Source organism: Enoplosus armatus, chromosome 16, assembly GCF_043641665.1.
Source record: "Enoplosus armatus isolate fEnoArm2 chromosome 16, fEnoArm2.hap1, whole genome shotgun sequence".
NCBI classification, from domain to species: Eukaryota; Metazoa; Chordata; class Actinopteri; order Centrarchiformes; family Enoplosidae; genus Enoplosus; species Enoplosus armatus.
In genome coordinates, this window is record NC_092195.1 from 10,694,401 (window position 1) to 10,709,402 (window position 15,002).

General features: G+C 43.5%; 1 protein-coding gene across 1 annotated transcript; it reads left to right on the top strand.

Annotated features, from left to right (window-relative positions):
- Positions 1–326: 326 nt before the first annotated feature.
- LOC139298911 (zinc finger protein 385D-like) lies at positions 327–14,216 on the top strand. The gene is made up of 8 exons (XM_070921734.1): positions 327–460; positions 4,637–4,752; positions 9,365–9,472; positions 9,895–10,063; positions 11,183–11,425; positions 11,514–11,695; positions 12,883–12,984; positions 13,387–14,216. The coding sequence occupies exons 1-8, from the start codon at positions 451–453 to the stop codon at positions 13,627–13,629; spliced, it is 1,173 nt and encodes a 390-aa protein (XP_070777835.1). The 5' UTR covers positions 327–450; the 3' UTR covers positions 13,630–14,216.
- Positions 14,217–15,002: the final 786 nt, after the last annotated feature.

Genomic DNA, 15,002 nt, shown 5'->3' on the forward strand with positions numbered 1-15,002 from the left:
GATACTGAAAAGACAAAAAGAGGAGATTCCCTCCTTTCTGTCATGTTGAGTTGCACACTGTATCAAACCCAAATGTGCGTCTTGCTCTGTGTATGTTGGCACTGAGGGTCGCTCTAATCCAGGGTGGTACTGTACACTCGTTAAGGTCATTTCCGTCTGTTTGCTGAATTAAAAACAGATTTCTGGGAGATGTAGATACAGGGGCAGACTTGTACACGAGTCGTGAAGAGATGAGGAGGAGGAGGAGGAGGAAGAGGAGGAGGAGGGGGCGGGTAGTCAGGAGGAGGAGGAGGAGGAGGAGGGAATCCAGATGGGAAGGAGCAGCATCGGCGGCGCAGGAGAGAGATAGAGAGGAGACTGTGGAGGAGAAGCCGCGAAGCCGCATCTCTGCCCGGAGATGAAAGATACTTTTATCTCACACTGAACAGTCGGATTTCACCTGGTGCCGCCATGTATTTTGGTACGTAAACGATGCGTTTTAATCTCATAAGAGTTTTGTTTTTTTGTTGATAATATAGCAGCGGAGTCACTTGTTGCTATGTTGAAATGGATGTGAGCTTTGTGAAGTCAGTCACCTGCTCGGCTGAAGAGACAGAGGCAGTGATAGTGCAGCTTATTCAACACATCTCTGGGAATTAAAAACCCATCATGGTCTTGATATTGTAGTTTAGAGCCCATGTGCGCTTGAATCTCCAATAATCCTCAAGGAAAATAACATACAGGGCGAATTCTTCAATAACAGGAGAGATAAAATACAAAAGAAACAGACAAGACAATTTGCTTTACTATGAATTATTATAGTATATACTGTACATGCATGCTTATACTGTTGATTGCCTTATACTACACATTTCTTACAGGATTATAAACTATAGGAACACTGTGCATGGACACACTAAGTTATGGAAATTATATTTAATGATGACGAATGTCATTTTTAGGCTACTTAAATTAGTGTCCAAACATTTCAGGTCCACCTGTTTCTTGTATCTCGTACAATGTTTAAAGTCATTTCTTACAAAAGCACCAAGAACATGGAAAGAGGGGGCGTGTAGGGGCTGCAGCGCCCCCTGCTGGTAAGACCTTTTTAACACTGATAAAAGAAATAGTTTTAATATTTTAAAGTGCTTGCAGATGCATTATTCTGTTGTGCTTCAAGGATAAAAAATCTGGTAAATTTAAAGGATAAACATATACGTGGTTTTATAATCATCCTGACGTGACTGCCTTCACTTCAGCTAAAAGTTCGGAGGAGTTTCTAAACATAACTGGCCAAAGCAAATGAACAGCGCACACTGGGCTTCATGGAAAAAGAGGACACAGCGTCCAGTATGAGAGTGAGGCTGCATGTTGTCCGTACATCCACAGGTGCACTTATAGCGTTTCTTTTACGCTTCCTGGTGGGTTTTGTCCTGTGAATCTCGTCGCTCTGAGAGTCGAGGGAGTGGCGATGCCAAGCCGGCGGCGTGCTGCGATCCTGGTGCCACGAGTGACTCATGTTTGTGGCGGTCCGCTGCACGAGCAGGTCGACAACTCAGAGCACTTGTGTTCCATAATATTTTGGTCACTTTATTGGGTGAAGTAAATATATACCTTTCCAAAAATCAGGCAAGACCCTTTATTCATGTTGTGTTCAGCCGGTTTCAGTTAACAAACACGTGACACACACAAAAAAGTTTCATTCCGATTATGGCATTAATGCCAGCCAGCCAGAATAAAGATGAATGCTGAAAGTCTGAAGTCTGGTCTTTACTCTGTTCCATCTGCAGCCTTTCACTGTCACGCCACCATTACGCACCAGATCCGCAGATTCAATTTTGCTCAACAAGCACCAGACTGTTGCGAAATAACCTCAGAAACCTCAGCGCTCATGTGCACACCAAACTGGTGGCTATGGTTAATTATTCTCCTGCGGTTTCTCCGTCCAAAACACCGGGTAACCAGGGCAACGGCTGCGCTTGTCCTTTTCTTCTTAACGAGTCTGTCCAAAGTGTCGCCCGCAGCTCCGCCTTTTAAACTTCAATACAGGTAGAGGAGTGGCTGCGAGGAGCGACATGTTGCCATAGAGACTGTTCGGATTACACTGTATAGCGATGTTCCTACAAACACGAGAGTGCGTTTTAAAAATCCTAATTCATTTGGGCCCAGACGCGCTGGGCAGGGCGCACCGGACTGAGATCAGCGCTGCTTCACGAAAATAGAGCCTTCGGTGTCTGCAGAGCGACAACTAACAGGCTGTCGACGTGTGGAGGAAAGAGCAGAGAAAGTGTGCAGACAGCTGCTGAATCTTAGGACAGACAGGTGAGACAGACAGGGTGGACATCTGAAACATGACGCATCATTAATAACAAGTTGACTAAAAGACCGCAAAGTAAGTGGAAACAAGCGCGTACATGTTAAGCCTGATTAAGATTCTTTTTCTTTTCAGCTATGCAGCTTTGACCTACAGTCAGCAGCAGCTGAGGTTGTTGTAGGTTTAAATATTATCTCATACAAATGATATATTTCCTCACAAACATTACAGTTTTTATATAACAGGTTACAGCATTTATCTATTCTGAGTTGCCTTTTTTAAAACTCTCCTCACAGATCTCTTTACCAACTCACATCAAAAACACACTAATGCAACCAAAACATCTCAGGATCAACTCTTGTACCAGAACACTTTGACCGAAAACAACACTAACAGCAGGTAGCATTACATAATGTCTCTGAAGTAGCTTTTATTTTATTTTATTTTATGCATAAACCAAAATTAATTTACAACATAAAGAATGAAACATCATTACAGACATGCTTCAATATATTCAATGTGCTTCATGTATTTTCCTTTAAACTAAACAAATTCCAGTAATGTGATACACAACAAATGTGTATACATTCAGTGTACATACATGTGCAAGATAGCTACAGATGTAGAAATACAACAGTGCTGGGAAGGAATCTGTTTGCATGAGAGAAACTCCATCCAAAGATTTGCTCTTTTGCGGGATAGACATGGCATGAAACTGACAATCAGCTGGGTGTAGGAGCTCTGCTAAACTGAATCAGCTGTGGTTGATGTTCTCTATTTATTCATCTTTTTAGATTTAGATGTAGCAGAATGTAACACATTGCAGTCTAATTCACAGTAATACACATATTTTGAGGTGGTGGTTGAGTTTGAGTGAGAAAACAATATGAAATCTGAAAGATGTGGTCACTGAGTGCATTTTGTGTCAAAGCAATGAAAAGTGATCCACAGTTTAGTCCACATTGACCGCTGTTGTGCTGACTGTGTGACGAGTTTTGAAAAAACACACCTGTTGCAAATATGTTTCTGTGTCCATGTAAAAGCAAATACTCAAGTCAAGCACACACAATATTATGTGCGCGCACACACACACACACACACACACACACACACACACACACACACACGTGACTTCAGCTAGTTAAAGGCAATCAGACTAATGGCAGAGCGGATGGATGTGTTGTGATTTTGATTATAATGATTACACATGTGGGCTGGTCCTGAATCAAACTGTAATCAAGCTCAAAGAGCATGCAAACTAGAAAACAAGCGTCCATAATCAGGACTCAGCAACACAAACAAGACGCTTATCACGCAACACTTTTAGTAATGGCCTCATTGAACCACAAATATGTGTTGTGTGTGCGTGTGTGTGTGTGTGTGTGTGTGTGTGTCAGGTTTCAAGTGTTTGTTTAATTTTAATAATGTGTTTTGTGACGTGGGTGATTGTTTGCCTGTGTGTGTGTGTGTGTGTGTATGCACCCTGACCATAGCTGTAGCTGTAGTTCTGCACCTGTGTAGAGTATTTGATTAACCTTCAGCGTATTGTGTGTGAAAGCACATTTGGCCCCATGAGGAGACCCGAAGGTCATATATTTAAGGAAAGCTCTCATATAACTGCATGTCAAGTATGATAAGTGTTCATATTAAGTGAACTTCTTCATGTTCATTCAGGAAAACAGATGTAAATACCTCATTATCAGTAACTACTGGTTCCAGCTTCTCAAACGTAAATGTTTATTTATGTATTTCTGAGACCTCTGTGATAGTAGACTTGTGGGTTTTGGACTGTTGGTCAGACAAAGCAGAATATTTGATGATGTCACCATGGAAACTGGGAATATCTTTCACAATTTTGTGACATTTTAAAGACAAAATTATCTTATTTTTATTTTTATTCTTATTTTACCTTTTATATTCTACTTATTTGTTATCGAAACAATAGCACCATCAGACCACGGCAAATTCCTTGTAATGTATGTTACTTGGCAATAAACAGTTTCTGATTCTGATTCTGATTCTGATTCTGATTAAATGGTTGGCATATTAATCCATAATGAAAATAATCAGCCCAAATGAGCTCTGATTTCAGCATCCTACGTAGTAAAGTTACAATAAAAATAAGAGAAGGAAGGACAGACGGAAATGTACCACAACACTTCTTAAACTAACACATATATACAATCAAAGTTTCTGAGCTCAGACTGTCTTCATCTAGGTCTCTCTGGTGTGTTAGCTTCCATCACCACATTATTTCTGACAAGAATCACGTCACCTCTTTTGCATAGTTCCTCCATATGTTTATCTGTCCACCTGTCTCCTCCCTGCTGTGCTGTCTCCTAGGTGATGTGTGTCACAGCGCTCTGACACCGCTGGTCCGTCCCACGCTGGGCAGGACCCAGCCCTCCCCAGACACCAAGCCCCTCCTCCCCTTCCACCTGATGCCTGGATTCACTGACGTGAGTACTGTCACTCACCGTAGTTATCACGGTAACCGCGCTCGCACCAACTCTACTCTCCTTTTTCTAAAATCAAAACCCTAATCGTTCGCTTATATAGCGCCAGCTTTCTGCTGCAAGTACAGGAGTTTGTTTTGTGGAAGAGTCTACCTGTGTGGAGTTATTCTTTCAATACACAGATGCATGAGCGAGCTGCCCACACCTTTCCAAATATATCACCTCTGATGCAGAGAGCTGTGACATTTCCACACAACCTGGGGGGTGGAGCTGATTCCTTGGTATTCTTCACGCAGCTTTTCTTAGAGCTGTCTGCCCCGATGTTTGTGAAGGGTGAAGGTGGAGGGAACCAAAGCTGGGCCAAGTGTCAGGCAGGGCTGACGTCAGCTTTACAGGGGAACCTTGTTGTACGTCTCAATACACATCATTCTTCTGGCCTGAATCAATGTAGCGTAAGCAGCGTAGCTCGACTATATAGCTGGCGCGTATTTACAAGACAGTTTCTAACACGACGCCAGAAGTGTCTCCTTTTGCGCGTGTATTTGTTTCCAGCACATGAAGCCAAGAAAACATGATGTGTTTCTTGTCCTCGCAGTTGAGGGTTTAAAAGAAACAGAGGGTTGTGTGTATGTGTCTGCATTCGCTGGACTTTTAGTGTGCAGTGTAGTAGATTCACTGTGTGTGTGTGTGAGCTATATATGTGTGTAACCTCTCCCTCTTTGTCAAAAAGCCATTCTGCCACCTGAGGAGAAATCAGGTCTTGGCCCCCCTCCATTTCACCCCACTCTTCTCCTCTCTCCGGCTTTCTCATCCATCTCTTTCACTCTCCCTGCGTTGCTCTTGCTCCACCCCCCTCTTCACTTCAGCTCTCTTCTCATGTATTTTCCACCACTTTGTCTCCTGCTGTCATGCTCCCCATCTCCCACCCTCTCATGCACTTTTTCTTGCTTTCAGAGTTTTCATCTCTCCATCACTTTCTCTGCCGACCCTCCTCTCTCAGTTCAATTCAATTCAAAAGATTTTGTTGGCACTAAAGTTTCAAAAACAACGCTGCCAAAGCATCAGAAAACAGTTTCTCAAAATCTCTCCTTCTCTTTTAACACAAACAATCAAAATCAAAATCTTACCATTTTAGGTCAGTTTCGCTTTTCTCTTGGCTTCCTCGTGCTCTGCAGTTGCATGAATATTGTCTGCCCTGCTATTGGTTGGGTGTAATTTTGGCGATTTAAGGCTTTTAACTCTTTTTCTCTACAATGAAGTCAGAAAAGATCATTGGCTACATGCACATCGAATGCGCCTTCTGCCGCCTCTGTAGACTTTAGAAGAAAGAAAAACAGAAATCCCCACTCTGGAGAAACAGGAACCAGAGAACTTTTGGCATTTTTGCTTAAAAATAATTGATTATTGAAACAGTTTCTGATTGCTTTTCTGTCAATCAGTTAATCAGCTAATTGTTTCAGCTCTGCTGTGTTTATTAACTAAATGACACCTTTGAGGTCAGGATAAGATGCTTCTCAGTTGTCTTAAGGTTTTGATTTAAATATTGTTTAACAGACACAGAATAATGAAGTTTTGTCTCATGTATATTTTGTCTGGTAAACTGGACAGATAGCTCACCACAGTGTAAAGGGAACCTTCTCCCTCCTCTGATTTGGACCTGTGGGTGTTCAGTAAGTGGGCACACAGCTGAGCTGTAGCTGGCTGCGTTTTCTCCAGGAATGTGTGTTTTATGTGTGGGTTTATGTGTGTGTGTATAAGCCTGCATTTTCCTGTGAATGTAGGTGCTGGCCTCTGTAAAATGCTGCACAGGAGTTTGTTTGGTGCCCACATGTGGGTTGTCATGGTTACAGGGTTGCACGCATGTGTGTGTGTGTGTGTGTGGATGTTTAGCGTGAGTCAGGGATCCAGAGCTGCAAACTGGGACCTCGCTGGCTGGTCTGGCTTGTAGTTTGACAGATCTTTTTTTTTTTTTTTAATGGAAACAAAAAGGTGCTTTTGTTTCCAAGCAAATAATAATTTAAATGACAAAGAACCAAAAGCAGCAGCTCATTCATCATAACCCACCCCTTTTTAGGTGCTTGGCGTCATGCACTCACACATAGCTGTCACGCTGGCACACAGTGTAAAACCAGGAACATTCATCATTGTGAATGTTGAGGCTCTTGACTGTGCTCCAGGTAAAAGTCTGCTTTACTTCACTTGGCCATATGTTTCAGCCATAACTCACTCCGTACAGCTGAGCTTATCTGACACGCCACCACAGCTGTGTGTGAGGAGGTGAGACTGAATGTGCTGGTTAATATTGAAGTTATGTCGTGGATGTCATGTCTTGCTTTTAATGTCACAATAAGCAGCATGGATAGATGTAATAGTGGATAAGAGGAAGGAGACAGATTTGATTCAGCAGGAGATGTGTACAGAAGAAGATTGAAAGAAGAGGCAGTGAGGAAGAAGGGCAAAATGACTTTGCCACGGGTGCTAGTCCACCCCAGAGTGCGGTGTGGGAGTGAAGGGTAAGAGAGTGAGTCCAGCGGGAGGGAGGAAGGTGACTTTGATCAGATGGAGACGGAGGGAGAGGCAGGGAGTTCAGAGGGGAGCAGATGGAGGGGTGAAGTGAGGAATGTGTGATGGCAGGTCAGATGGCGATGCAGGAGCCGTGGGGCTGAGGAGGGAGGGAGACGGGCTTTTCATTCATGTTAAAATGGTCAGTCGTGTTCAGAGAAACATACGCTCACGTTCTCATAAATCTTTAACGTTAATGTGGCCATGTATGCGCACTTATCCTTTCACCGTGTGTGTTCCATGCCATAGTTATTACAGACATCTAATGAATGATTTCCTAATTTTTATAATTTCATTGCAAAAGAACTTTATTTGTTTTTGCACGTTTGTTTGAGTTTTATAAACACAAACAGCCGCAGGGAAACAGGGAGAGATAAGAGACCAATGACTGCAGAGATGCATTCCAGTGCAGCCGCCTAGAGTGATGATCAAAGAAAATGAGCGAGAACACACACGTGCACACACACGTGCACACACACACACACACACACACACACACACACACACACACACACACACAGATTCTGTTGCTTTCGTATCGTTTGAAGAGCAAAGAATTCATCTTTGGCACCAGAGAAACAAGCAAAATCTCCAGAGCGTTGCTATATGATCCCAGGGCTTACAGAACTAGTTGGCTGACCCATAATAACACATAAACTTTTACGTCACCTCTGGCCAGATTTCCATAAAGCCTCCCTGGTTGTGGCTGCTTGTATGGCTCCCTATATTTCATCACAGGTAATAGGCTTGTTTTGCTCCACAAAGGCCGGATGGGTTTTATTGCACTGAGTGTATGTGCTCATTAAACATTCCAGTAGGTAACGTCCAGAGGTGCACAGCACCGTGTGGTCAGACACTGGAGCACACACACACACGCAACGACATGGGGAGATTTACTGCCTGTTTCTTACACTCATAAAGGAAACTAGTCTGGTGACTGGTCCATAATTTCCTTCTTAGTGAGTGTTTTCATGTTACAGGACAACTCACATGATTTGCAAACTACATCACTTTGTTTCCTCTGAATGGCATTATTTTAAAAGTGGACGACACCTTGCGAGGAATGTTTCTAAACCCAGACACCTTCATTTCTGACTGACCGTGTGGCAAGACCATCAGCAGGATCTGTGTCATGGAGTCTGGGTGGGAGAAGGACTGGGTGAGGCCGGGCTTTCAGCATGAAGCACTCGCCCCCTGTAGGTTTGAAAGGTGGCTGTAAAATGTTTATTGTTGGCTCCATCATGGAGAGCGGAGGCTGTGGTCAGGTGGGCTTCATGGTGGCCACACATGGATTCACATTGTTAATTGTCTGAACATTCATAGTAGCTGTTTCTCTGCTGTCCATCGGTGCTCATATACTTTGTTTAGGAAGTACAGTATCAGGCTAACCAATTAGTGAGCTAGGATTAAGTGGTTCTGATCAATGGAAGAGCAGCCAGTGACCAAACTAATGCTTGCAAGCTCGACAGAAAACTGAGATGAAAGCAGTGAATTTAGCAATATATTTCTCAAAAATATGAGTGTTTGGGACATACTGAGCATACTGAATGAATATTTTGATCCTTTTTTTCTGCCATAAAAACATGTCACTGTTAAATAAATTGATTCACATGAAATCCAAGCTGATCCCAGCCTGTGTTCTTTCCAACATACAGGGGTTGAGGTTTTCATAGTCGAGTGTCACTTTAAACCTGTTGGGGTTCGTCTGGGTTTAGCCTCTTTAGAGGGCAGGGCATGTCATGTCACACACTCTTCACGTTGTCCTGTTGTCTCTAGTGAATGATGTGTGAACATGTGTATGTGTTACATACATGTGCTGTTAAGTTCATACACGACTGTGTGCCAGACAAACTACTCCCCGACTCAGCCCCTTGTTACGAGCCGCACCTCTAACCTGAGACATTATAAATCTGTGTTTTCCTGAAAGGATCATATTCACTTGCAGACAGCATGTCATTCACACCTTAGGTGATCACTTTCACTACCTGCTCAGTCTTCTTTCACAACCCTAAACCAGTCGTGACCTCGACGTCACGCTTCTCCTTTGTTGCAGATGGATCATGTCCATAAAGCTCTGATTGGCCCATGCTTCGGGCTAAGCTCACCGCTGAAGAGGAAGGCCAGTTCCTGCGGTGTCTGTCGACTGAGGTTCAACTCTGAGGTGGGTGTTGTCCTGTGGGAAACACACACATTGTTTTTTTTTCCCGGGTGCTTATATTTCTCACACACACCCTTACAAGACAGTTGAACGGCTGAGGAGACCTGCCCTTGTTATTCGGCTGTTTTACTGGTTCTGAGGGGTGAGAGCTGCCTTATGTAATAATTGGGTGAAATGTGCACACCTTTAATGACCTTTTATAGAGCATATTTTTTTTATTGTGCTCATTATAGAATGATTCATAATCAAACACTACCGTGTCAGTCTGACAGATCTCTCAATCAGTGTGGGAATCATGGAAGCTGCATTTTTATTCACATTCAAGTCACGTATTGTGGCTTAAAATGAAAACCCTGTCAGGTTTGTAACTAAATAACTGTGTCCAGTTAATTCATACCTTCTTGTTTGCTGTTTCGTGCACACAGGCACAGGCTTCTTCCCATTACAGTGGCACCAAACATGCGAAAAGGCTGAAAGCTATGGACGCCCCAGATTCAAAGATCAGGACCTCTGAACCGGTCGCCAAGGAAACCACATCTCAAATCCTCTCGTCACCCTGCTCACAGCCCTCCAGCTCTGACACAACATCAGGAGGTGTGTGTCTCTGCAGGCACGCATACTTCCCCTGTGTATGTGTATGTGTATGTATGTGTATGTATGTGTATGTGTGTGTGTGTGTGTGTGTGTGTGCAGACACCAAATGTACGACAGCTTTAGATATATGAATCTACGGCTCAAACCTTCTTTTCCCAGTCATAACTTTTCTTTGATGTGATAAGCCTCCTGCTGCTTTGGGTTTCACAGTGAAGAGATTAAAGGTTGAGCATCATCCTCCTTCTTCATGTCTACATTTACTGACCTCCGCAGCGGCCTCCCAAGATCAAAAACACATTGAAAATGCTATGAATATGATCAGTGGTGGAAATGCATAGTGTGTGTGTTTGTGCAAGCGCCTACAGTACATGAGTGCCTGGAAATATGTCAACATGAGTGCGGAGGTGTGTCAAAGCATTGACTGCTTTCCAATATGTGTTTAAATGTGTGCCAGTCCCTGATGTGCTGCTTCTGCATGTGTGTGGGCGTTAAGGGCAGAAAATAATACATTTTGCTACAAGCTAAAGAGCAAAACGATTGAAGAATTGTACTTGACATCACCGATATGAGACTTTGTTTGGAAGAGAGAAAGAATGGGCGATCATTTCCTGTTTGGAGTTAGTTTCAGCGAAGTGGATGAGCGCTCTGAAGATTACTTCAGCGAACAGCCCCATTGGCTTGTAAGAGTGGGGAATCAATGGTAACAAACAGACACCCACTCAGCTAGGCAGAGCTAATCATTGTTATTAGCAAAGAGTGAATCTTTAAATCAGCACGCACTCCTCCAGGGAACCTCTTCAAGTCAGTCTCACAAAAGATAATAGAGCCAAATCATCTCCACACAAAACTGTTCGTTTAAGTGCAGTGAGGCTGATCCTAGGGGAAATCATTGATTATTAGTGCGATTAGAGAGGTTGATAGAGCTCACAAAAATTGGTGCTTCTTATTGTAAGAGTTCAGGAATTTCATAGTAGTGGAAAGATGTTCAAGTTTGTCTCCTTATCATCTGACTGTCTTGGCCTCCATCTTTCTAAACTCTTTCTGTTCACTTTCTCACCATATTTGTGTTTCTCACACTCACGCTGTCTTATTAATTTGGTATCTTTTCTATTTCTTCAGAACCCTCAGCCCCAAACCCTACCTCAGAGGCGGCACCGTCGAGCAGCGCCCCCCCTGAAACCGTGACAGCACCCTCTGACCCCTCCCTGTCACCCACACCCGAGAAAGACACACTCAGAGATGGAGAGGTGGAGGTGGCCCCCGAGGAGGAAACAGAAGAAGAGAAAGCTATACGTCTCCTCTATTGCTCCCTCTGCAAGGTGGCCGTCAACTCTGCCTCCCAGCTGCAGGCCCACAACAGCGGTGAGAAACTGAAGGCGCTGCTGCAGTTGAGCTTAGCCTGCTCGCACTATGTTTGACGCTCTGTTGACGTGACTTTATATCTGCTCAGGCACAAAGCACAAGACAATGCTGGAGGCGAGAAGTGGTGATGGAGCCATCAAGTCTTTCCCGAGGACGGGGGTGAAGGCCAAGTTGGCCGCACCGCCTGAGCTGTCAACTGGACTCCAGAACAAAACTTTCCACTGTGAGATCTGCGATGTGCACGTCAACTCCGAGACTCAGCTCAAACAGGTGAGTTGCTGAAAATGTCTCAGACTGGTTAGTTGTTATACTGATTAACACAGAAACGCAGTCCAGTACAGAGTTAGAGTTAGAGTTAGAGCAGTTTTAGGCATCAGAGGAGATGTGGGATGGCAACCTCCAAATGTCAGACATCAATTTTAGATGATCCTGCTTTGGAACAGACTTGTGAAAGTGTGACAATCACTAGAATTTTCTTTAACAGGGAGATTTTGCATGGACGTACATATATATATTCATTCATCTTTTATTTTTCAAAACTCACAAATTGTTCCTTATGTATAAGAAAACACGGCCTGTTGATGTTTGGCATAAACCTAAATTACAAACGCGTTCCTTTTCTGTTTATAATGAAGTATTCGTAAACTGTTGCATTGGTACTTTTATACCATGTATAAATGTATGTAACAGTATTATCAGTATTATATTGTCATATTTATACTTAAAGTATCAAAAGTAAAGATGCTGGTTCTGCAGATAATTGCCCCCTCTGACTAATATTATTATATATGACATTATTTTTTTATTAATACCTCTCATGAACGTGCAGCTATGAAAAGGTCAGCTGTCACACAGATTTGCCACTCACACAGTCCAACATCAACAGAGCCATCATCACTTGCCTCACAGAAAGGCAGTTCAGGTCCGTGCATATTTCATTTCAAATCACAGGGTGAACATCTCACACCTGTCGCTGCAGGTGAGTTAAAATCACAGATCCCTCAAGATAATGAGCTCAAAGCTACTAAGCCTCGTGTATTTCAGCGAGCATCTGAATGCGATGTTAGCGTCTCTGTTCGTGATATGAATGCACAGTGCTGGTCGTAGCTGACTGCTGAAAAGTTAACTTTGGCCAGGTGCTCATGAATATTTAGCAGTTCACCGCTGATTGTGGGACTTGCCGGCCGTAGCCATCTGTTTGTGCATGTCAATCAAATGAGGAAGATTTCCAAACCCGCCCCTCATGAATATTTTGAATGTCAAAGTCAGAGGCAACAAAATATCAACATTCTGCCTGAATTGTAAGGCACTTTGATTTGGCTTCCTTTAATTTCCTCTTCGCTGATTATTCAAATCTCCAAGCAAAGGCGACTGACGCCTTTCTTTCATTGTCCGCTCCCCTGCCTGCGTCTGTCTGGCTTTATTTTTCTGGGCGTTTATCTGCTTCTCTCCTCCAGCACATCAGCAGCAGGAGGCACAAGGATAGAGCAGCGGGTAAACCAGCCAAGCCTAAGTTCAGCCCATACACTCCCACCCAGCGTCACCAGAGTTTCCAGGCGGTGAGTACTCTGCTGTTGCTTGATTTACTTGCATGCCTCATCATTGTGTTTGTGTACACGAGTTGATTCTCCAGAGCCTCCTCCAGGAAGCTCCACTCCCTGCTCCCAGTGAGACAGATCGTCAGTGATATGGGCTGAAGAATCTTATGTCTGAATTTTTTATCCAATGATGTCGTAAGAGGGACAAAAAGGCAGATTATGTTAGAAAGGAGAACAGATTCATGATGAGATTGTTTGGCAGTAACTGGGACAGCTTGTACTTCTATAGGCCAAGTAGCTGCTAAGACTTTATCTCCTTGTCCTTCTCTGGTTTCATACTTAAAGTGCTCAATTTCCTTTTGAGAGAGAGAGAGAAAAAAACCACGTTGATTGCAGTTTTGTTTGTCTGCGTTTCCTCCTCAGATTCGTCTGGCTCTACGGACCAACCAAGACCTGACCAAACCTCTGGCCTCGTGTCTCCTGCAGCGTCAACTCTCTGTTGCCGCTGCTGCTGCCATGGCAACGCTGCCCTCCTTCTCTCTCCGCCCTGCCTCAAACCCGAGCCCCGCCCTGTTTCAGAGTCAGCCCCTCCCCCAGGCGCTGCTGCATCCAGCCCCTGGACCCATCTGTTCAACACACACACCGGTTCTGTTTTCCCCCTACTGACCCCGTCGACATCTCAATCAGCTCCGAACTACAGCTAACAGCAGACCTGAGACCTGAACAAGATGTGATATAAGACAGCACTGACTGATACTGTGGGTGTCTTGGACCAGGACTTAAGATTATTTGCTGGGGCCAAAAACTTGAGGCAGGTTGGGATGGAGGAAGCACAAAGCAGCGAATGAGTGTTTTGCGGTGTGAGTGTGTGTGTGTGTGTGTGTGTGTGTGTGTGTGTGTGTGTGTGTGTGTGTGTGTATTTGTGTGAATGTGTGTGTGTGTGTGTGTGTGTGCATGCACAGATATAGCCATCACAGAAGTAACACTTTTTACATCATGTTTGCTTCACTACTGCTTCATTGCTCCTGTAATAAACACGTTTTATAGATTCTGATAATCTATATGACAATCAAGAAAGTCTTAAAATGGACAGTTTAATTCTGAAAGATGCATCATGGTGAACTTCCATGATGACTATAACTGTGTGTGTTTGTGTGTGCAGATAGTAGTGAAGAAGTATGAATGCCAATCAGAGCATGCTTGACTGAAGATGTTTATCATTTTGCAATAAACAATAGCTGTGGATACTCATATTTGATTCCAGAAACATTCTTTATTACCTTTCTGAGTATGAATGCATCTTCATTGGGTTGTTGGTGAAAACGACTTCTAACACCAATTCAATGCTCCAAAACTTGCATTTCATTCAATAAATAAGTGCAATATCCTTCAGATATATTTTTGTTCCGACAGACATGTTAAATAAGATGCATGTGCAGTAACAAACGTCTGTGTCAGTCTGCACCTTGCATACGTGTTCAACCTGACGCTGCCAGAAATGTAGACGCGCCGAGACGCAGTCAGGCATCACCTCCTCCCAAACCCATAACTCTCTACATTCAGACACGGACTTAAGCCTGTTTCTTCCTCCTATGCTAGTTAGCATGCAAAAACATTTTTTTTCTTGGCCTCAGGTATTTCCCTAAAAAACAAAATGAAAAAGGACAAACCCAGAGCTTCTGAAGACTTTGAAGACGTTTTTCCAACTATTTATCTCTTAAGAGTACAGATAAACCTTTGCCCCCCTCCCCACCCTCTGCATCCCCTCCAGCTTCATTCTCTAAGATAAATCAAAGCAGGAATGTTCTGTCTGACTTTATTGTTTCTCGTTCTTTCTGACGAGGTTTACTACACTGCAGCCTCAAGCGATGTGTAGCTCATTTTGGTCAGAGTATGTTTTAGAGAAAGTTCATTTTGGACAGGCACTGATCTGAGGATCTGTAAGCGGTTCGAGGTTGACTGTAGATACACCTCAAGCAGACTTTTAACTTTTGTGTCATAGTTTTGTTTCCTCTTGTTCTTTTGACTTACGTGAAAAT